At 53.8% G+C, this 22535-nt stretch overlaps 1 protein-coding gene across 2 annotated transcripts in view; it reads right to left on the bottom strand.

Moving 5' to 3' along the window:
- PALD1 (phosphatase domain containing paladin 1) overlaps positions 1 to 22535 on the bottom strand; it is an 87148-nt gene that overhangs the window by 8864 nt on the left and 55749 nt on the right. The window contains exons 11-18 of one of the 2 annotated variants that reach the window (XM_030798598.1): positions 19583 to 19678; positions 19083 to 19211; positions 18482 to 18598; positions 18243 to 18398; positions 17727 to 17909; positions 16261 to 16401; positions 15968 to 16039; positions 12235 to 12375 (exon numbers count right to left, since the gene is read on the bottom strand). In XM_030798598.1, the coding sequence (XP_030654458.1) occupies positions 12235 to 12375; positions 15968 to 16039; positions 16261 to 16401; positions 17727 to 17909; positions 18243 to 18398; positions 18482 to 18598; positions 19083 to 19211; positions 19583 to 19678 (1035 nt within the window). The remainder of the gene's footprint in view (positions 1 to 12234; positions 12376 to 15967; positions 16040 to 16260; positions 16402 to 17726; positions 17910 to 18242; positions 18399 to 18481; positions 18599 to 19082; positions 19212 to 19582; positions 19679 to 22535) is intronic. The other variant, XM_030798599.1, reaches the window with a different exon arrangement.

Raw genomic sequence — 22535 nt, 5'->3', positions numbered from 1 at the left:
CTCACTGGCTCCACTTTGAAACACCTCCAGAGGCTGACCGCCTCTCACCACCCTGGTCCCAGACACCCTCGACTCAGCGACAACCCCTGGCTGGCCCCCTGCCACCTCTCCCGCTCCCTGCTGTCTATTCTCAACACAGCACCTAAATGACTGTACAAACAGTAAGTGCCTGCCCAAAACCCTGCAATTTCTTTCTTTGCACTCAAGAGTAGAAGCCAAAGTCCCAGCAATCCCAGAAAAGGCCCCACAGTCTGCCTCCTGTCCCCATAACCTCTGCCCTCCTCTCCTGCCCTCCAGTTCCCTCGCTCTGCTCCTCAAACACACAGACAGCTCCTACCTCGGGGACTGCATGCAAGCCACGGCCTCTGTCTGAACCATTCTTCCCCCAGATGCCAGCACATCTCCTCCGTCAGGTCTGTTCAACGCCACCTTCTCATGGAGTCCCTGCCTAACCACCCCTAACTGCAAGCCCTCATACCGCCCCGTCAGCACCTCATAACTGTGGAGTCCTAATTAGGGAAAGGGGTCAGGCTGGCGGGACCAGGAGAAAGCAAAGAGAGAAAGCAGATAAGCTCCAAGTCTGCCTTTCTTCATGGTCCAGAACACAGCCCTCCTATGCAAATGACACAATCTTCTAGTGCCCAGCTATCACCAGACCCTCGGCTGATAGAAAAATGCAACTTAGCTCACTGCAACCTCAGCATTATCAGTACTGCACAAAGCCCTCTTTAGCAAACAGCACAAGCACAGTCCTAAAAAATCCCCAGCCAGCCTCTGTCCCCTTGCAACCAGCTCTTCTCTTGCTAATTTGCCCACTGCACCCTTGCAACATATTTTCATACTTTCTCTAAAAATCTGCCTTTCTTTACCTTTTACATACTTTCTCTTAAAACGTGCCTTTCTGTACCTTCTTTAGTAAGAAGAATTTGCTAAAATTCTTCTTACTCCCCATGTAATACCAGCCTCAGATAGTTGCAACCTGTGACACTTAGAGGCTCTACTTCTCCCAAAAGATACCCTGCTGTCCAACAGACCACAGCCCTGATGTGTGTGCTGCCTGCCGCCAGGTCTCCGTCACTAGAGTACAGACTCCATGAGGATGGGGGCTTTTGCCCTTTGTGTGACATCTCTAGCACCTAGCACAGTGCACTTAGTAGGTGTGTAATAACCGTTTGTCAAATCAATGAATGACAAACATGTGCACCTTGCATTTTCATTCATTCCAGCTTCACAGGACACCTCGGTTGCCTGTGCCAACCCCTTTGCCTTCCAGAAAGGGAGGCTGAGGTCAAAGAGGTGAAATGACCTGCCAGGGTCACATGGAGATTAGGCAACAGAGCCTAAGCAGGAACCCAGGCCTCCTGTCCACCAAGGAGGCCACACATGCTTGAAGACCTGCACGCAGCTGAGGCTCAGGAGAAGACAGCCCCAGAGGAGAAATAAGAAGAGCCAGCAACCCAGGCAACAGAGCAAGACCCTGTCTCTACCAAAAGAACAACAAAAAAGAGGCAGGTGTGGTGGCACACGCCTATAGCCCCAGCCACTCAGGCCTGGGGGCTGAGGCAGGAGGATGGCTTGAGTCCAAGAGGTGGAGGTTACAGTCAGTGAGCCATGACTGCGCCACTGCACTGCAGCCTGGGTGACAGAGCAAGACTCTGTCTCTAAAAAAAAAAAGGAAGAGCCAACAAGGCCAGGCTCAGGGTCTTCATCAAGCCAAGTCAGACAGCAACTCTCCCCACCTGCCACCCTCTGCCATTACTGAAGCCTCCTTGGTATCCCCTCGCTCACCCCCTCAACAGAAAGAAACCTGGCCTGGTGACTTCTGCCTCCAGCTGAGGTGGGGAGGCAAGTGACAGTCCCCAAAGATGGCCAGTGGCTGAAGGGCAGGTTCCAGGGCTGGCAGCTCACCTTCTTCCCATGTGCAGCACCAGCCGCTGTGTGTGGTGGGTCTCCACCGAGTCCCTGCAAACTGCATCCTCAGGCCAGCCCAGCGGTGGGGCCCCAGTACAGGATGCTTTTCTGTACCTAACCTCTCGAAGGAGAAAATCGCCCTCAATCCATACTGGTAACCCATTTTCCAAAGGTGACATCATATTTTGTTAAGTAATTTCAAAGTGTGAAGGGACTTGACCTGGTGCCGTGGGCCACTCTGCATGCCATGAGTTCAACAGACGCTGTTCAGCAGCACCTCTAGGCCAGGCACAGAGATTCAATGCTGAGAGGACACAGTCTCGTTCCTCAAGAGGCCCACTGTGCCTGCATGTAGCCCATAGAGCACGCCTGGCAGCCCAGTCACCCTGCACACCCCACACCCCATCCCACCTCCCATGGACCCCAGACTGCTCCTCACCACCACCCCTCAAAGCACGCAGAGCAAGGGTAACAACCCCAGGTGACAGATGGAAAAACGGGTCCAGGCAGGCCAAAGTGACTTGCCCAAGGTTCCACAGGGAGTTACTGGCAGAGCCAGGGCTGGAGCCAGGGCTTCCAACCCCTGACCCAGGGCTCTTTTGCTTGCTGCAGAAGAATGCCCTGTCCTGGAAGACTAACAGTTAATAATGAAGGTACAGTCAGGCTTTCCTATTTATTTATGCAATGATTTACTCAACCTTCCCTCCATCCGCTCACTAGAAAGACATTTGTGGAGCCCCTACTTGTGCTAGGCAGGGTCCTGGAGTCAGGGTTTCAGAGGTAGACCTTGCAGCAGAAACAAGGACCTCTGGTAACAACCACAATCAGGACAATGAGAGCAACAGGCACCAAGGCAGGGTCTCTAGGGATTACCCAGGGGGTGAAGGAGGCGGTGGTGCTGGAGTTGAGATTAAAGCCCTCAAGCCCATCAACAATTCTAAGCCCAATGGTGCACACTTAGAAACCATAGGTGCTCAATGGATGTTTGTTGTTGAATAAAGCAGGAAAGTCCTCCTGGAGAATGGAAATACCAGCTTGCCCTACAATGGGAAGGAAGAGAGATGAGTGGTCTCAGCAGCCAGGTATGGTGGCTCACACATGTAATCCCAGCATTTTGGGAGGCTGAGGTGAGAGGATGACTTGAGCCCAGTAGTTTGAGGCCAGCCTGGGCACCACAGCAAAGACCCTATCTCTACAGAAAAATAAAAAAATTAGCCAGGCGTGGTGGTGCATCTCTGTAGTGCCACCTACTCAGGAGGCTAATGCAGGAGAATCACCTGAACCCAGGAGGTTGAGGCTACAGTGAGCTATGATTGCACCACTGCACTCCAGCCTGGGCAACAGAGCAAGACCCTGTCTCAAAAAGAGAGAGAGAGAGACAGAGAGAGAGAGAGAGAGAGGTCTCGGCTACTGAGAACATGTGCCCTACACACACGAGAGCACATGTGTACTCACATGCACACTCACACACACACTCCATTCTGGAAGCCGTTCTAGGCTGGGTGTGAAAGAGCCTAGTAAGCAGCCTTTGCTTGGGTTCTATTTTATGTGACAGCTCATAGCACTGCAGGGCTGCCCTAATTGCTCCGGCACTGTTCCCGAGACACATTACTTATTGGAACCATGTCTCTGGAGAACAACTTTGGCAGCCAGGGTTTTTGTTTTGTTTTGTTTTGAGATGGAGTCTCGCTCTGTCGCCCAGGCTGGAGTGCAGTGGTGTGATCTCAGTTCACTGCAAGCTCCGCCTCCCTGGTTCACGCCATTCTCCTGCCTCAGCCTCCCGAGTAGCTGGGACTACAGGCGCCCGCCACCTCGCCCAGCTAATTTTTTGTATTTTTAGTATAGACTAAAATAAAAAAATAACACGGGGTTTCACTGTGTTAGCCAGGATGGTCTCGATCTCCCGACCTAGTGATCCACCCGCCTCGGCCTCCCAAGGTGCTGGGATTACAGGCGGGAGCCACTGCACCCGGCCAACAGCCAGAGTTTTCAAGAGGCTGAGAAAGACCCTGCCTGGGGCTCAGAGCCAGAGCTCTCGGGCCTTTTATTTTTCTTAAGAAACGACCTCAGCCCTTGGGGCATGGAGCTGGTCTCTCTGACTTCCTGGAAGCTCCTTTGGTCGCAGGACCAACTCTGCACCAACCCAGGCAGTCACACAGTAGTGGCTGGCAGCTTCCCTGCCAACCCTTCCCTTCTCTGCCACCACAAGATTGCCCCCGGTCATGGCTGCCACAGTGGAGGAAAAGGGATGCAAGTCGAGGAGTTGGGAGCCAGCTTCTGGTCCAGCCTCCAGCCAATCACAAAACCTCATTAGGCCTCAGTTTCTTCTCAGTCAAATGGGTCTAATAAAATTTGTCCTGTTCTCACCATCTGTCTGGGGACCACAAAAGACAAAAGGTGAGTTCTTAGAAAACTCAAACACCAACCAGGTACAGTGGCTCACACCTGTAATCCCAGCACTGTGGGAGGCCGAGGCGGGTGGATCACTTGAGTCCAGGAGTTTGAGACCAGCCTGGGAAACATGGCAAAACCCCAGCTCTAGTAAAAATACAAAAATTAGCCGGGAGTGGTGGTGGCAGATCTGGGATCTGTAATCCCAGATATGTGGGAGGCTGAGGCAGGAAAATCACCTGAACCTGGGAGGCAGAAATTGCAGTGAGCCAAGGTTGCGCCACTGCATTCCAGCCTGGGCGACAGAGCAAGGCTCCATCTCGAGGGGAGGGGAGGGGAGGGGAGAGGAGGGGAGGCTCAAAAAAGCACTGCTCAAAGTTAAAGCACTACAGTCTTTATACAATCAATCTCGCTTTGAGACCAGAGGATGTTTCCTTCTCCCTGTGTGGCTCCCTTCACCTCAGCTGTTCTTCAAACTCTTCTGAAAGGAAAGCGGGAGACACAGGCTGTTTTAAACACCAAACACTAAGAATTAACGTCACCAGCCAAAGTCCAGGAAAAGTGCCGTTGGCATTAATGATTCTAGCAGGGCTTCCTCCAGGTGCCCTGACTTTGGTTTTTGTCATAAATATTTTCCCTTTCCAAGCCCAAAAGGAAACAACGAAGTCTGCCCCGGGTGTCACCGCCTTTGGCTGGCGGCCATGTTGGATTCTCCTCAGCCAGGGCCAGGCATTCTCCCTTCCGTCCAAAGCGCTGGAAGTGGCTTAGTTCAATGGGTTTTCTTTCTTTCTTTTTTCCTTTTGAGGCAGTTTGTTTGTTTATTTGTTTGTTTTGAGATGGAGTCTCACTCTGTCGCCCAGGCTAGAAGTGCAGCAGCATGATCTTGGCTCACTGCTACCTCTGCCTCCAGGGTTCAAGTGATTCTCCTGCCTCAGCCTCTCGAGTAGCTGGGATTACAGGTGTGCGCCACCACACTCGGCTAAGTTTTGTATTTTTTGTAGAGACAGGGTTTCACCATGTTGGCCAGGCTGGTATTGAACTCCCGACCTCAGGTGATCCTCCCACCTTGGCCTCCCAAAGTGCTGGGATTACAGGCATGAGCCAGAGCGCATGGCCTTTAGGCAGTTCTTAAAATGCCCCGAGCATCTGGCCCCTTCACATGCAGGAGGCATCCAAGCCTTGACTCAACCTTGCAGACACTGGAGAACAGAGGAGCACCGCCGTGGGATGCAGCCCCGTGAAGTCGGGCTGCTTGAGACAGGCATAGAGAGAAGGGTCGAGGCTGTTCCCTCAGGGAAGGTCTGTCCCAGTGGAAAATATGTGCCCAGGCTCGGCTCCACTACCTCCCAGCTGTACCCACAACCTGTGTCTGGGATGTGTTCTTGTCCTCGTCCTTCTCCTGCTCAGTCTGCGACTTCCTCAAAGGCAAGGACCATGGCTTCCAGTTCTGTTTCCCTGCAGCAGGGCTCAAGGTGGGCAGGGAGAGGTGAAATGGTGCCTCCTCCCACTTGGGAGGCCATGTGGCATGGCGGAGAGGCTCAATCTGGGAGTCAGGGGCCGGGTCTTGCCCCCCTCCTAAGTCTGCCAGCTGTGTATTCTTGGGCAAGCTCAGTGCCTCCCTCCTCAAATGTAAAACCGGAACCAACATTAGCACACCCTTTATCACACACAGGCAAAGTGAGGACGGTGGTCGTAAAAATGTCTATCAGCCCAGCATGGGCACCTCTTGGACTACTTCCAAGTTGGCCAAGGAGATGTCAGGACATGTGTGGCCGGCACTGGGTCTCTAGTGACTCCCTGTCCCTCCACATAAGCCTCTACCCCAACCCTCTCCCTGCTGGCTCTCACTCCAGTCACCCAGACTCTCCTCACAGACTCCAACCACATCCAAATCTGGAGGAACATTAGGCCTTGCTGAAGCCAACATCTTTCTCTCATTTTTAGACAAGCATCTCCCAAACCAACCCATCCACTGGAGACGGGGAAATCAAAGGAAACAGCAAGCACGGAACCTGCCTGTCTGTCCCCACCACACCTGAGGGGAAGTCTCTCGTTCTGGAAGTATTGCAGTTAATTAACGTAGATGGAATGACAGAGACAGCAGATCACCATTCTGCAAGTTGGCGATGCACACTGCTGGAAGTCAGTCATAACAGGAGAGACGACAGAACCTTCCAGCCCCAACAGCAGCATACGGCACCCCCAATAACCATTCCGGCCACACTGAGCTGAAATCTCACAAAGCCTTGGATGCGAACCATTTCCAGGAAGCACAGGCCAACTTAAACCTAGGGGTGCAACTAGGAAAATTAGCTCCAGGAAGCCCAGGAAGACAACCAGTTTACCTCACAAATACATTTCAAGGGGGAAAAGGAGAACTGTTTGAGATTAAAAGAGACTTAGGGCCACGTCAACCAAATGCAACATGTGGATCTTGTTTGGATCCTGATCCAGCTGCAAAAAGCCTGTGAGATTAGTGGAAACATCTAAACATTGACCAGATGTTTGCTGGTAAGTAGCAACTGTCCATTGTTTAAGAGGCAATAATGGTGGTATGATTGCCTTCTTTAAAAGATCCCCCTTATTTAGAGGTACGTACTGAAATATGCACAGAAGAAGTAACATGAGGACTGGGATGTGCTTTAAAATAATTCAGTGCAGAGCTCGGAGGGCTTGAGATGAAATAAGACTGGCTGAGATGGGTACTTACTGCAGCTGGGAGGTGGGCACACGAGGGCTGAGGAAATTATGCTCTCTGCTTTGAAATTTTCTGTTTGAAACATTCCAAAATACTTAAAAATATAAGTTCCTATGTTTTGACTCATTCAGTAATTCTACTTCTAAGTATCAGCTTTACAGAAATAATCCACACAACGGAAGAGCCACATGTGCTATGAGGTCCACATCACCCCCATCCCAGAAGACCACAGGAAAGAATGTGAAGGGCCGCGCGTGCTACACGCAGGAACAGCGTGAGAAACGGCACTTCCACTCACTGCGTGGTATGTGAACACGGAATGCGATGATGTAAGGGCTCCTCAGCAAACATGACAAAATGCCCAGGAGCCGGAGCTGTTGCTTAATTTTGCCTCTCTCTGCCCTATGAGAACATCAGCTCTGCGCACCTTTCGTCACCGGTCCCTGCTCAGTGTCTGCACAGGGCCCAGCACTGAGGCGGCACGTGCTGGCTGGGCACATGTTGAAATGCACAAACACAGCCTAGGTGAGCGGCGAGAGACGTCCTGTGGGCCTGCCGCAATCACAGCTTCCAGAGAGCTGCATGCAAGTGCACAAAGCCCAGAAAGAAACGGGCAAAAGTAAAATCATCGCTGAGTTGGCAGGATTCTGGGAGATATCTTTGCTCTCCCTGGGCCACCTAAGCTTTTGGTACTTACTGTCCTTATTCTTGCTGTGCAACCTCAGGGTGCAGATGAAGATTCATGCACATTCTGAGCCCTCCTCTCTGACCCACAACAGGAAATTGACCTCCAAATTCTTCCACTGTTCCCAACTGAGGGTCCTGGAATAGCTTTATTGCTGAAGAAGCACAAATGCCATATCACAGGAGCTGTGTTCTTAACTGCTTATTACTAAAGTATAAGTTGACTGCTGAAGCCGGCAGGGGGCCAGGAAAAGGAAATTCACCATTTGGAGGCTCTGGGGAGTGAGGGGCAGGAAGTCAAGTAGACACATGCTGTTGAATTTCAGGATCCCAAGTGGACTCTCAGGATTTTGGAAAACTTCAGATGGGCCAAATGTGGACAGGTCCTAGAACATTCCCGGGCAAATTAAGCCGATGGAGGGGATAAAGCCTTGCCCAAGCCTGAGCTCAGGTCCGTTTACATCCAGACACTGTGGGGGATCTGACCAGGTTGATGGCACCCCCTACACGCACAACACCCAGCTCTGAGCAGAGAACCACAGACCCTGCTGGAGGCCACCTGGGGACTTCTGGTTTGAAACCAGAGGGCAGAAGTTTAAATAAACAGCTGATACCACAGGTGAGACCCAGCTGCCAATTTCCAGAAGTCACCATTAGAGGGAAGGGGTGGTAGGGGCCGCTGCCTTTCTAGAGACTCCGCACACCTCCCTGCCGCCCACTGGGGCAACATGGATGAGATCCTTAGGTCAAGGACAACATGGTCTGGGGAGGAACGTGGGCTGGGAGTGAAGATCGTTGCCTCTCATCCCCACTCAGCCACCAACTCACGGTGGTTAACCTGAAAAGGTTAAACACAGAATTACCATATGATCCGGCAATTCCACTCCTAGGTATATAACCAAGAGAAATGAAAACACACGTTCACAGAAAAACGTGTACATGAATTTTCACAGCAACATTATTCATAATAGCCAAAAAGTTCTACAACAAACCAAATGTCCATCAGCTGATAAACAGATAGACATAATGGGATATGTCTATACAATGGAATATTATTCAGCCATAAAAATGAAGTAATAATACATGCTACAACACAGATAAACCTTCAAACATTATGCTAAGTGAAAGAAGCCAGACACAAAGGACCACATGGTGTATGATTCCACTTATATGAAATGGCCAGACCACGCAAATCCATACAGGCAGAAAGATCAGAGGGTGGGGGAGGGGAAGCAATTGCTCCGGGTGTGAGGTTTCTTTTTAGGGTGATGAAAAATGTTCTAAACTTGATATGGTGCTGGACGCACAACTCTGTGAATGTACTAAAAACCACGGACTCATGCACCATAAATAAGTGAATTGCATGGCACGAGAATTGTATACATCGTGAACTGTGTGTTAATAAAGCTGTTGTAATGGGGATTGTGGGGGGTTAGCAGGTCCCCCAGTGTGGTCCCCACCAGCATCAGTATCATCTGGGAGTGTGTTAGACCTCCAGACCTACAGAATCAGAAGCTCCAGAGTGGGGCCCAGCAGTCTGCATTTTAACAAGTCCAACATGTGATTCTGAAGCCCACTAATGCTGGGGGCTGCTGCTTAGAATATGTGGCTCTCAGCCTTGGCTGTGTGTTGGAATCACCTGGGAGACTTCAAAAACAAGACCCGTGCCCTGGCCAAGACACCCCTACCAACTCAGTCAGACTCTCTAGGGATGGAGCTCTGCCACAGCATGGTTTAAAGCTCTCAGATCTCTTGGACACGTGGGGTGCAAGCCCCTGAACACTGAGGGTGTCTCAGTCCCTCTGCTCTTCAGTGCCTCTAAGAATTTGGCGAGGTAGGTCACTGGTGCCACCTGGTGGCCATATCCCGGAATGACTCTACATCTTGCCTCTGGGCCCTCCAAGGGGCCCTGGGGCTCAGGGATCTCCGTCCTCCCACTGCAGAGGTCACGACCAACCCGGCCTTTGGAAAGGGGGTGGTTGACCTGGTGGGAGCGGGTAAGAATCCTCAGTTGGCTCTGCTTCCTCTCTCCTCATTAAAAAACACTTCACATCCAGAAGGCAGCCACAGCGACCACCTCTAACAGCCCCAGCCACCTTCCTTCTCCAATACCAACAGAGTCAAGCCTTCCCTCTCCAATGTCCAAGGAGGAGCACCAACTCACCCATACCAACTCATCTCCAACAACTTCTATGTCATCAGATGCGGGCACCAAACCACCTTTGCTGCCTCTAAACTCGTTTTGCACCTTTCGGCCCCCTGGCCTTTGCCATGCAGCCCCTCCCACCTGATGTGCCTTCCCAGGCTGTCTCTGAGGACACTGCTCCAGGCCAGCTCTGGGGGAGCCCTCCTGTCTCCCCATGGCTCAGGCCCTGTCATGCTCCCTGCTCCAACCTCTGGGTGCCTCGCAATGGACATCCAGGGCTGCAGAGCTCAGAGGAAGGGGGGCCTATCAGCTTCAGGAGTCAGGGGGGTAGGGGGGGTAGGGGCTCTCTAACAGAGCCTGGCCAGCATGGGATGGAAGGTCTAAGATGCTCTGAAGCAGGCATCCTTTTTCAACTATTGGGCCTCCAGCTTCCAGATTGAACGGGAAGCTTCCATTCTCAGCCCTCTCAGCATCCTCTGAAAGTGGGAGGAGCTCAGCTTCTTAGCTCATTGCTGCCAAAAGACCATTGTGAGTGGGACCGAAAGGTAACTCAAAAGGAGACTCAGGATCCAGTCTAACGGTGGCCCTTAAGAAAACAGTCCTTCCTAAATTCACCAAAGTCCATCTTCTGAAACTCCTTAACCACCTTCCCCTCCCCACATTTAACAGCCTTTTTTTTTTTTTTTTTTTTTGAGATGGTCTCTCCATCACCCAGGCTGGAGTGCAGTGGCGTGACCACAGCTCACTGCAGCCTCGACTTCCCATGCTCAAGCAGTCCTCCCACCTCAGCCTCCCAAGTAGCCGAGGTCACAGGCTACCATGCCCAGCTAATATTTTTTTTTTTTTGGAGAGACAAGGTCTTGCTATGTTGCCCAGGCAGGTCTCAAACTCCTAGCCTCAAGTGATCCTCCTGCCTGAGTCTCCCAAAGTGCTGGGATTACAGGTGTGAGCCACTCTTCCCCTGGCCTGGCAGCCTCTTAATCTCTCCAAACTCGCCTCCCAATTGACCTCTGATCTTGGACCCAGATTGACTCCAGATGTCTTGCCCTGCCTTCCAGCTAGGCATCCACCCTTTGCCCCCATCAGAGCCTGATCCATCACCCTGAGCAAAAGCTGGGCCCAATCAGTCATTTCCCCAATGTGTGCACAGCTGCAGCCCAGCATAGGGCTGGCTTGGGGCAGGCCCCCTCTGCAGGGGCCACAGGCAAGAGCTGTTTCTGAGAATTGCTGGCCAGCAGTGGGGAACACATGGCTGGCACATATAGCCCCCTCTCAGCACCATGGAGTCCTCGCCCCCTACCCACTGGCTCCCACCACTGCCCCTCCCACTCAGCACCTGCCTCTGTTCCAGAAGCCAATCAGATTCACTGGGCCGGAAAGGAACAGAAGTGAGCACTCCACACACAGACCCAGGCCGAAAACTCCAGGGCCCATACTAGCCTGTGGTCACGGGACTGGGCCGGTAGGGCCGAGTACGACAGAGCAGGGAGTACTGGGGACCCAGGCAGGCTTGAGGGCACGTTCTTTCCAGAAAGGCTGAAAATCCAGATTGTTACACGAAATCTGGACTATTATGAAACTTTTTTGAGGTGTCTCACTATCGCCCAGGCTGGAGTGCAATGGCACGATCTTGGCTCACTGCAACCTCCGCCTCCCGGGTTCAAGCGATTCTCCTGTCTCAGCCTCCCGAGTAGCTGGGACTATAGGCGCCTGCCACTATGTCCAGCTAATTTTTGCATTTTAATAGAGATGGAGTTTCACCATGTTGGCCAGTCTGGTCTCCAACTCCTGACCTCAGGTGATCTGCCTGCCTCGGCCTCCTAAAGTGCTGGGATTACAGGCGTGAGCCACGGCGCCTGGCTAAAACTTTATTTTTATAATTTTTATTTTATAATGTAATGAGGTATTTAAAAACAATTTTTACTCAGCAGACCAAAAACACCCCATCTGGGAGCCAGCTCCACCCCGAGGGCAGCACAGACATACCCACATCCTGAGATGACAGCCTCCGTGCTAGTTGTGAAACAGCCACCCCAAGACCCTGAGGGTCCCCACCTACCCACCACCTGACTCCTGTCCGGGACGTCTGGTCCCCCTGCCAGGACCCAGAAACAAGAGGGTTAACTCCTGGCACCACAGGGTTCCTGGGTGTTCACTCTGATTGGCCACATCCTTGATTAGTCCCAGGGCCACAGCAGTTGTTGAATGCTTTGAACATGGCCCCTGCACGCCATCTCCCCTACCACTCCAGAATCTGGTATGAGTGGGTGGGGGCTGGAGATGTGTCCATTTCATGGATCACTTCCACTTCCAGAAGGTGGAAAAGTGACCAGGAGCCAAGTAGGGGCCCCTAGGACCCCTAGCAACCCCAAATCCACATCAGCCACTCCCTGGCTGTGCTCACCTGGCGGTAGGTGCAGATGATGATCTCCCGCAGGTGGTAGTGCATGGGCGTCATGGTTTCACTGACGGTGTCCAGCGCCGCGTCCACCTCCTTCTTCACACGGTGCCCATCGGGCAGCAGCTGCACCACCTTCATTACCACCTGGGGCCAGAGAAGGGGGGTGAGCAGACAGAAAGCTGGTGAAAGCTCACAGCACCAGCACCAAGCTTGCACCCTTGCCAAGAGGCCACACCAGGCCTAAGGCCCAGGCGCTGACCACAAAGCCCTGCCTGCCCCTCAGTTCTCAGACTGAGGGAGGACAGGGGGATCCTGAACATCTCTGGGGCCAGGCTACCCAGGTGCTTTTCTTTTTCCTCCAGTACACAGACATTGCAATTTGTACCGAAAATCTAAAAAAGCCATGGATGATGATTCCTTTTTAGTTATTCCATTGACATTTTTTGTTGTTGTTGTTTGGAGACAGAGTCTCACTCTGTCGTCCAGGCAGGAGTGCAGTGGCGTGATCAGGGCTTACTGAAGCCTCAACTTCCTGGACTCAGGTGATCCTCCTACCCCAGCCTCCTGAGTAGCTGGGACTAAAGGCCCATGCCACCACGCCTAGCTAATATTTTGTACTTTTAGTAGAAACGGGTTTTGCCAAGTTGCCCAGGCTAATCTCGAACTCCTGGGCTAAATCAATCCACGCCCTTGGCCTCCCAAAGTGCTGGAAAGTTATTCCATTAACTTTCCAGCTTAAAATTTGGAGGCAAATTGTTCTTTAAGAGGATATTAAGTGCCCGTATTTTCAAGTGTTGATAAACTGTGGCATAAGCTCCACCAATCCACAACTTAATGCCTTGCACACTACACAGATTTTCAGTGTCTGAGCACACCAACAGAGTTACTAGGAAAACGGGACTGCCACAGCCAAAGACATCACAGAGTGCACACAGTTCTCACAGGAGAGCCACAATCAAGAAGTGGTTTACGTTAGGAAATAATTCTACAAAAAAAACATGGGAATATAAGTCATTTAAGATGTTCAAGACATATTAAATGCACAACTGTGACTCCAAACTGCCATTTTATATGCTTTGTATTACACGATACAAAAACCACCCCAATGCACCCATGGAACGTTAAGCTGATCTAAGGTTTTGTTTTGTTTTGTTTTTTGTTTTGTTTTAGATGGAGTCTCGCCCTGTCACCCAATCTGGAGTGCAGTGGCGAGATCTCGGCTCACCACAACCTCTGCCTCTTGGGTTCGAGCAATTCTCCTGCCTCAGCCTCCCGAGTAGCTGGGATTACAGGCACCTGCCACCATACCCAGCTAATTTTTGTATTTTTAGTAGAGACAAGGTTTCGCCATGTTGGCCAGGCTGGTCTTGAACTCCTGGCCTCAGGTGATCTGCCCGCCTAAGCCTCCCAAAGGGCTAGAATTATAGGCATGAGCCACCACGCCTGGTCGAGGTGCTTATTTTTTAAGCAGTAGAAATCCTGCTTCAAACGAGGCCTCATGCAGAACTTTGATTTATAAAACATAGCTGTCACATACGAGGGCTGGAGGGGTGAGGAGGGGGTGTAAGAAGCCTCCCTACCCTCCTCCTAATCTGCAGCAGCCCCCAGGCACTGCACAGACACTCAGAGTTGGACACTACTCATCTGATATAATCCCCCACCCCAGCCAGGTGCAGTGGCTGATGCCTGTAATCCCAGCACTTTGGGAGGCCGAGGTGGGGAGATCGCTTGAGGCCAGAAGTTCAAGACCAACCTGGCCAACATAGTGAGACCCTATCTCTGAGTAATAAAAAAAAGAAAAAAGAAAAAAAAAGATATAATCTGCCCCTTACTGCTGGGAAAACTGAAGCCTGTTTAGGTCACTCTATGGCTCTTCCCCCACAGGCCTTCCCTGCCAACCTGTGCTGAGTTCCCCTCCAAATCTGTCTACACTGCACCTCTCTACAGCTGGCACCTGATCCAGACCTCCATCCCCCTTTGCCTCCACAGCAGTACCCCTCTGACCAGCGTCTCTGCCTCCTCCCCGCCCTCCCTCTCCCTGGTGGCCAGAGAGGTCTTACGAAAGTATAAATGTGAACCCATGTTTGTATAATTCCTGGGCTTTGATCTCTTCATGGCTCTCTTACACTCAACACAGAAAGGGGGGCCTACAAGGCTCCCCGCACCACTGGGTCCAGCCTACCTCTCCAGTCTCACCCATAACCCCTCCCACCACCCACCCCCACCACCCTGCAAGGTCCCCACAGAGCCCTGTCCTGTGGTCAACAGCCACCTGCTCGTCTGTTTCCGTTTTCACGCCCACTCCCCGCTAAGTGAGGGGCTTTCTGCTGGCACCTGGAGTGGCGCCTGGCACCTGCCCGGTGCCCCAGCAACAGCTGCCCAGTGACTGAATGAACACCTAACTCGCCCTCTTCTCTCTCTGGCTGCCACTTAAGAACAGGGAAGGGCCTTTCCCCCACTCCTGCGTTTCTCAGAGAGTCCTGGCCTGGGGCTGGGCACCCCAGCAGGCATGGAGTTGCAGCCAAGTGGGAGGAGAATAAGGAATAGTCTGGAAGGAACTAGTGGCAGATCTGGCTCAGGCTGTGCCCAGGGGAGCAGAAGGGAGCTGCCCAGTCCATACTCCCAATCCCAAGCTCTAGGCAGGTCCCCAGGAGGGTGCAGGGAACTGCGTCCTCTGGGGGCCACCCCAGACAGAGGGCTGCAGCTTTTCACAGGGAACCCAACTCCTGGCCTCTGCTGCAGCTGTTCCCCTGAATTCCACATCTCGACAGCTGTCACTACTACAAAGCCAGAAACTTGAGGTGATCCTAGGTGCCCTCCTCACGCCACATCCAGGAGCCCTCAAGACCTACCAATGAGGACTGGGCTGCTCCTACTCACCCTGCAGCCCCTCCTCACTCAGCTCCTGCCTCTCCCTCCACTCCCCAATCCACGCAACTGCCTGCTGGGGCCCCCAGACTGAGAGTCTGATCACAACCTCCTCTGCCTCCCTCCTGGCCTCACGGTCAAGGTGAAACACATACTGCAACCCTCCAGGGCCTTCCCCAGCAAGAAGAAGGAAGGGAGAAGGCACAGCATATGCAAAGGCCCAGAGGCTACAAGAGCTTAGCAAGTGTGACATGCTGCATGGCGGTCAGGGCCTCAGGACTGCAGCGAGGGCAGGGGAGGGGCAAGTGGCGAAGTTAGCCAGTGAGACAGGAGCCAACTGTGCTGCTGATTGCGGGTCAGCCACGGGCCAACGCTGAGGGTTGTTGCCACAACTCTCGGGATGCCTAAGAAGACGGCCTGTGGTGTGTGGCAGGTGCACAATACATGGATAACTAAATCTGGAATGTTTGTGGCTGGCCATCCAGTGCCCTAATCTGAAATAGGGGAACAGGCAGGGCAAAGTAGGCTGGGGACCCACACAAGGTCACCAACCACAGCTGGGGTGAAGGTGCTGGGAGGTTGTTGTCAACATTACCCAGACAAGACGGTGGCCAGTGACCTCCCCAAGGCACACAGCAGCCCAGCAGCAGGGCCGGGCAGGGAGGGGTCCAGCCCACATCTCCATAGCCAGCCGTCTGCCAGGGCCTCAGAGCCAAGCTGTCCCATGGGAACAGGGAAGCACTGATATGATGAGGTGGCAGAGGTGACTGCATTGGGACGTGCTTTGAGGACCCCTAGACCGGCAAGCAGGAGTCCTCCTCCTCCTCCCATCCCAAGGTGCCCCAGGGACCCCACAGGGCATGCTCACCTGAAATTCACCCTTAGTGAACTTGGCATCAGGCACACTCACGAGCTCCTCCTCACCCACCTCGGGGAAGCCCTGAAGGAGGACAGCTGCTGAGACAGAAGACCCCTCCCAATGCCAGGAGCCCCTTGCTGGGGAGGACTGCGGGGCTGCCCAAGACTGATGGAAGGGGCTCTGGGACCACACCAGGCTGTCTCTGCCCCTCACACCCTCCTATGGAGCCAGTGTGCTTGGGACCTGAGTGTCCCCCCCACCTCCAGGCAAATCTCTAATCTCACTCAAGAGGCCACACGTACTTGGATGTGCCAGAAGGCCAGGACGGCCACCACCATCGCAGTCGTGGTACGGCCCTGGCCGCTGAGGCAGCTGAACACGAAGCCAGTGCCTAAGTCCTTGGAGAGGGCAGCCCGCAGGGCCTCCAGCAGCTGGTCAAAGTCCTGGACAGGAAAAGCAAGGTCTGGGTCAGCGGGTGCCTCCTGGATGCACAGACCCCAACAGGACCCCCATCCACATGGCAGCCCCAGCCACTGTCCTCAGGCCAGAAATTGTCAGGCTCCCAAGCTTGCACACACAAACAAAACTCACCGGGGTGCATGAGACCATGTGAGTGTCAACAGCTGCACCTGTGCAGTCGTAATCACCCTCACACCAAGCACCTGGACAGGATGTGTGCGCCAACACAGCATGCACCCGGGCTCAAGGTGCCCACCCTCCACCAGGCAGGACATGAACCTGTATGCCACCCATGTGTACTGCGCCACTGGGCTGCACACAGACCGGTGGCCCTGCCACCCACCTGAGCTGGACCCAGCCCTGGTCCCACCTTGGACGGGGACCTGACCTCAGAAGAGCCCTGCAGCACATGGCCACCAGGGGGCAGCAGACCGCAGGCAGTGAGAGCCGCGGAGAGATGCGCCAGAGGGGCTCAGGCAGGAAACGGACCCCATTGCCAGTTACACAGCACACAGCGACCCACCTACAACACACGCACCGCGCACACGGTGGCTCACCTACGACACATGCCAGACACACGCACCACACAGGGATCCACGTCCGGTAAACACACACACCATACAGACACCCACAGTCACAGACCTACAGATGCCACACTCACGCATTCCTAATGACCTCTCCACAAACCCTACCACACACCACACCACTCCCCTAAAGATGGTTTTCCACACACAGCCCCCAATACAGACAAGGGAGATATCACAAACTCCATAAAAAGACATGCACACACACACACACACATTCCACACGCCACCCACACACTCCATACACAGTCCTCCAACTGAGACACACACACCACGGACACCATGGACATGTTCACCCTCAACACACACACACCTTATAACAAATACACACACACACCTGTAACAATACACACACACCCGATAACACACACCTATAACACACACCCATAACACAATACACACATACACCCTACAACATAATAAACACATGTACACACATCTTATAACAGATACGCATACACGTAACAGAATACACACTCTGATAACACACACACCTATAACATAATACACACACATATACCCTATAACACATAATAAACACATGTACACACACACAAAGCTTGGAAGGGATGTGAATAAACCACTTGGGCCAAATCGGAAAACATCGTGAGACCATTCCCGGGCCCCATAGAGAAGCTGGGGTCGTTTCATTCTCCCAGACCAGAGGGGAGACAGGGAGGCCTCCTGTCCCTCCCCAGAGGCCTCAGCCTGAGCAGCAACCTCACCTCCTCTCGGGGGGCACAGAAGTCCGGCATGGGGATGCGGTGGTAGGTCAGGCCAGGGCAGGCCCTGCGGTGCTGGCTGAAGACCTCCTGCATGGTGAGGCAGGTCTGGAACCTGTAGGTCAGGGGGCCCTCCTTGCCTGGGGGAGGCTGGCTTAGATGCGCCTTCAGCTGGGCCTCCAGGGTCTGGGGAAGGGCAGGAGGGAGGACACAGGCCACTGGGGCCAGGCTCTAGGCTAGCCCTGAAAGGCCAGAGCCTGCCATGGCCAGGCCTGGCCCTGGCTTCCAGTCCCATCCCTGACCCCCACAAGCCTCAGGGGTCACAACCACCCCCCAAAGCCAGGCAGGTTACTAGAGCACTTTAGTGGGAATCCTGAGTTGGCCACTCCCTGACACTGCTCCTCCCTGGGCCTCAGATTCTCCATCTGTATGTGGGAGCGTGAGGCCTTCTGAAGACCCTCCCAGGCCACTCCCCAGAAACCTCGGAGGCAGGGGTGCCTAGAGGGCAGGGGGCCTCACCTCCAGCTGGTCAGGAGCCACAGGGGGCCCAGGCCACCGCAGGCTGTGGGTGTGCCCGTCACACTCCAACACGGCCTCCTCCCGAAGGCTCACCCAGACAACCTTCCGCAGCCTCCTCTTGGCGTCCGTCAGGTAGGCCAGGATGCTCCCCAGGGCCTGGGCACGGGAGGGCCGGCAGTGAGCGCTCAGCCCTCCCTCCCCGACCCCACTGGGGGACCCAGGCCTCGAGGGGGGGTCACCTTGGCGCTGGGCTGGGCCGTGCCGTAGATGGGCATGCGGGGCACCCGCCGGAAGTTGGCCACATCCATCTCTCTGATAGTGCTGAGCGCGTCCTGGGAGACCAGATCGTCCTCCCGCTGTGGGGAGAGCACCGAGCCTGGGACCCGCAGCAGCCGACTGCAGCCGCAGAAAGGGTCAGGACCTGGCCCAAGGCAGGCGGGGGGTGGGGTGGAACCCGAGCTTCACAGTTTACAAAGCACTCCTGCACACTTGGAGCTTCCCCCTGGCCCTGGCAAGAAGAAGCGCAATGGTACCCACTCTCTGGACCAGGAAGCTGAGGCTCAAAGAGAAGAAGCTGGAGGCAAAGATCCTAGAACCCTGCCCAGAGCTCTTGGGTTTGAGACTGAGGAGAAGGTACCAGAACAGCTGCCAAAGCTGCAAATGCTTGCTGAGGCCTGAGCATGACCCCGTTCTGCTCACAAGAGGATCCCAACACCCACAGCCTCTCTTCTTCACCTCCTGCAAGGGCAATGCTTACCCCAACCCTACAGGAATCCAGTGTTTAGGGGCCAGGGCCAGTACACAGCCATGCCCACTTCCCCAACTGCCAGTCACACTCACCAGGGAGCCCCCAGCGATGAGGTCCCTCGGAACCACAGGGCCTGCTGAGCTCAGCGTCACGGGCAGGCGGTACAGCTCAGGGTGGGCACACAGCCAGCGGCTGAAACTGAGGGCAAAGGCCAGCGGGTACTGCAGCCCGAGGCAGAGAGACGAGGAATTCAGGGGCACAGGGCCATCCTGAACCCTCCCTGCCCACACCATGGCAGGGGAAGCCCCAAAAGATATCCAACATGGCCCAAAGCAAGGACAAGGGAGTGGCTGAGAAGACCTGGACATCTGGTGTCCTGGTTAAGGACAGAGATGAGGGCCCGGCGGAGAGAGGTGGGGCCTCCCTGTGCCCAGCTGCTCAGGGACTACTCCCGAATCTGGGTCTCTCCTGGCCTCCCTTCCCTCCCCGGTTCCTTGGGGCGTCTCCCTCCACAGCAAGCCAGTCACCGCGGTGGGGAGGCTGGGAAAGGCCAATGAGGAGGGGGCATGGGTCTGCTCCTCCCGGGCCCCACCTGCTCATGAAGGTAGTAGTTAAACAGGATCAGGTAGAAGTATCGCTCCAGGCTCCGCAGCGCCCTCTGCCAGATGCTGTGTCGGCTGCCGCTTCCCTGAGAGGGAGGACAGGGTGTTAAGGACAGGCTCCTCAGGCAGTCTTGTCCCTGTCCCCATCCCTGCAAGGGCAGGAGTTAAGCCTTGGAATTCCCCAGAAGACAGTCTTCCCCTCCCTTCATGACACAGTTCTGCCAGGCTGTAAGTTCTTCTAAGTGTCTCACCCTCTCCCAGTTGCTGTGGTTATCTGCGGTCCGGGGAGATATGTGGGTGACCACACCAGGCACTGTGGTTCTAGGTGCAGGGCTGGTCTCCCCAAGCAGGCTCCCAGCCCCAAAACAGGCAGGGGCTCCCTCACTTAGCTCCAGCGACACCCAACAGGTCAGGGTTGTGCACCCTCTGTGTTGAGGAAGCCAAGTGTGTGAACACCCTGGAGCCAGAGGCCCTCCCTTAAGAACTGGAACCTGGCTGGGCGCGGTGGCTCAGCACTTTGGGAGCCTTAGGCAGCAAGATCGCTTCAGCCCAGGAGTTCAAAACAAGCTGGGCAACATGGCAAAACCCCACCTCTATAAAAAATACAAAAATTAGCCAGGCATGGTGGCACATGCCTGTAGTCCCAGCCACTCATGAGGCTGAGGTGGGAGAATCACTTGAACCTGGGAGGTTGAGGCTCCAGTGAGCTATGATCTCACCATTGCACTCCAGCCCAGATGACAAAGTGAGACCCTGTCTCAAAAAAACAAATGAAAAAAAAACAAAAAAAAAAGAACTGGAGCCTCTCCACAAGAAAATACAAATACAAAGACCCTCACAGCAGTGCTCCAGGGGAGCCATCCTAATTACTCCTAATTTACAGAGGGAAACGGAGATGCAGAGAAATGAGGTGACTTCCTTAAAGTCACACAGCTGACAGCAAACAGAGCTAGATTCCCCAAGTCTCCTGACCCCGGCCCAGCTTCCTCTGCATGGCGGGTTGTCTGAGAGAACCCCAAGGGCCCTCGGATCTCCAGGTTCTCCTGCTGGGTCAGTACCCTTTGGAGGGCAAGTGAGATTCAAGTGAGATTCATAGAGGCCCTAAAGAAGGGCCACACCCTTTGGTGAAATTTAATCCCATCTTTGGGAATCTCCACCAGGTGTCGGCAAACTTCTTCCATAAAGGGCCAGATGGTAAATACTTTAGACTTTCAGGCTTCAGGGTCCCTGCTGCAGCTACTGAACTCCGCCATCCCAGCATAAGAGCAGTCGTGGGCCAGTAGAGAAGAGAACAGCAAGACTGTGTTCCCGTAACACATTTACAAAGACAGGCAGCAGGCTGGATTTGGTCTAAGAGCCGTAGTTTGCTGATGCCTAATCTAGACTAAGAATCCTAAATACACAACGGCCTTCATTTTCATGAAGCTGCTCAACAAAGAAGTATTTACACTGATGGGGAACTGGAGCAACTCAATTGTCCAAGAAGACGGGGACTGTTTAGTAAATCACAGCAGGGGTGACATTCCAGGGACTCTGTGGCCGGCTCTAAGTACTGTATGGGATTTTTTTTTGGTTTGGGTTCTTTTGTTTTGTTTTGTTTTTTGATACAGGTTCTTGCTCTGTTGCTCGGCCTAGAGTGCAGTGGTGCGATCATAGCCCACTGCAGCCTCGAACTCCTGGGCTCACAGGATCCTCCTGCCTCAGCCTCCCTGATAGCTGGTACTACTGGGCACACAGCAGCTCCCTGGTAGTTGGTACTACGGGTGCCACCACACCCAGCTAATTTCTGTGTTTTCTGTGAAGACAGGATTTCACTATGTTGGCCAGTCTGGTCTCAAACTCCTGATTTCAAGTGTTCTATCTGCCTCAGCCTCCCAAAGTGCTGGGATTACAGGTGTGAGCCACCATGCCCGGCCTTTTAAAAATATTTTTAAAAAGAAAAAGACCCAGTGGTTTGGGAGGCCAAGGCGAGAAGACTGCTTGAGGCCAGGAGTTGAAGACCAGCCTGGGCAAACACAGCAAGACCCCATCTCTAAAAAAGTAAGGTGTAGTGACATGCACCTGTAGTCCCAGGTACTCAGGAGGTTGAGGTGGAGGAATCCCTTGAGCCTAGGAGTTCGAGGTTGCAGTGAGCTATGACTGCACCACTGCGCTCCAGCCTGGGCAACAGAGCAAGACCCTACTGAAGGAGAAGCAGGAGGAGGAGGAGGAGAAGAAAAAGGAGAAGAAAGGAGAAGGAGAAGGAGGAGGAGGAGAAGCGGGGGAGGAGAGAGGGAGGAGGAAGATGAGAAGGAGGAGGAGAAGAAAAAGGAAAAGAAAGGAGGAGGAGGAGAAGGGAGGGAGGAGGGAGGGAGGAGGAAGAGGAGAAGAAGGAGGAGAAGGAGGAGAAGGAGAAAGGAAGCAGGAGAAGGAAGGAGGAAGAAGGAGGAGGAAGGAAGAGAAGGAGGAGGGAGGAGGAAGGAGGAAGGAGGAGGAAGGAAGAGGAGGAAGGAAGAAGGAAGAGGAGGAAGGAGGAAGGAAGAGGAGGAAGGAGGAAGAGGAGAAGAAAGGGGAGGAAGAGGGAGAAGGAAGGGGGGAAGAGGAAGGGGGAGGAGGAATAGGGGGAGGAGGAAGGGGGGAAGAGGAAGAGGGGGGAGGAGGAAGAGGGGGAGGAGAAAGAGGGGGGAGGAGGAAGAGGGGGAGGAGAAAGAGGAGGAAGAAGAGAAGAAGAAACGAGAAAAAAGAAGAAACCGCCTCTGTGGCTTTAGATTGTTTCCATGCGCTATATGACAGAAACACTATCAAGCCCACCTCCTCTCGCTAAGGCATGGGGACAGGGTCTGCTGAGACAGCCTAGAGCTCGTAAGTCTTTCAGAAGCAGCCAGCTGGACCAAACCCCAGTCTTCCCAAAGAAACACCAGGAGTTTTACTAGTGGGACGCCATGAGTGGCCTGGGGAGTATCT

Source organism: Nomascus leucogenys, chromosome 18 (assembly GCF_006542625.1).
Source record: "Nomascus leucogenys isolate Asia chromosome 18, Asia_NLE_v1, whole genome shotgun sequence".
In the NCBI taxonomy this organism is placed as follows: domain Eukaryota; kingdom Metazoa; phylum Chordata; class Mammalia; order Primates; family Hylobatidae; genus Nomascus; species Nomascus leucogenys.
This window is presented reverse-complemented; position numbering and strand designations above follow the sequence as displayed.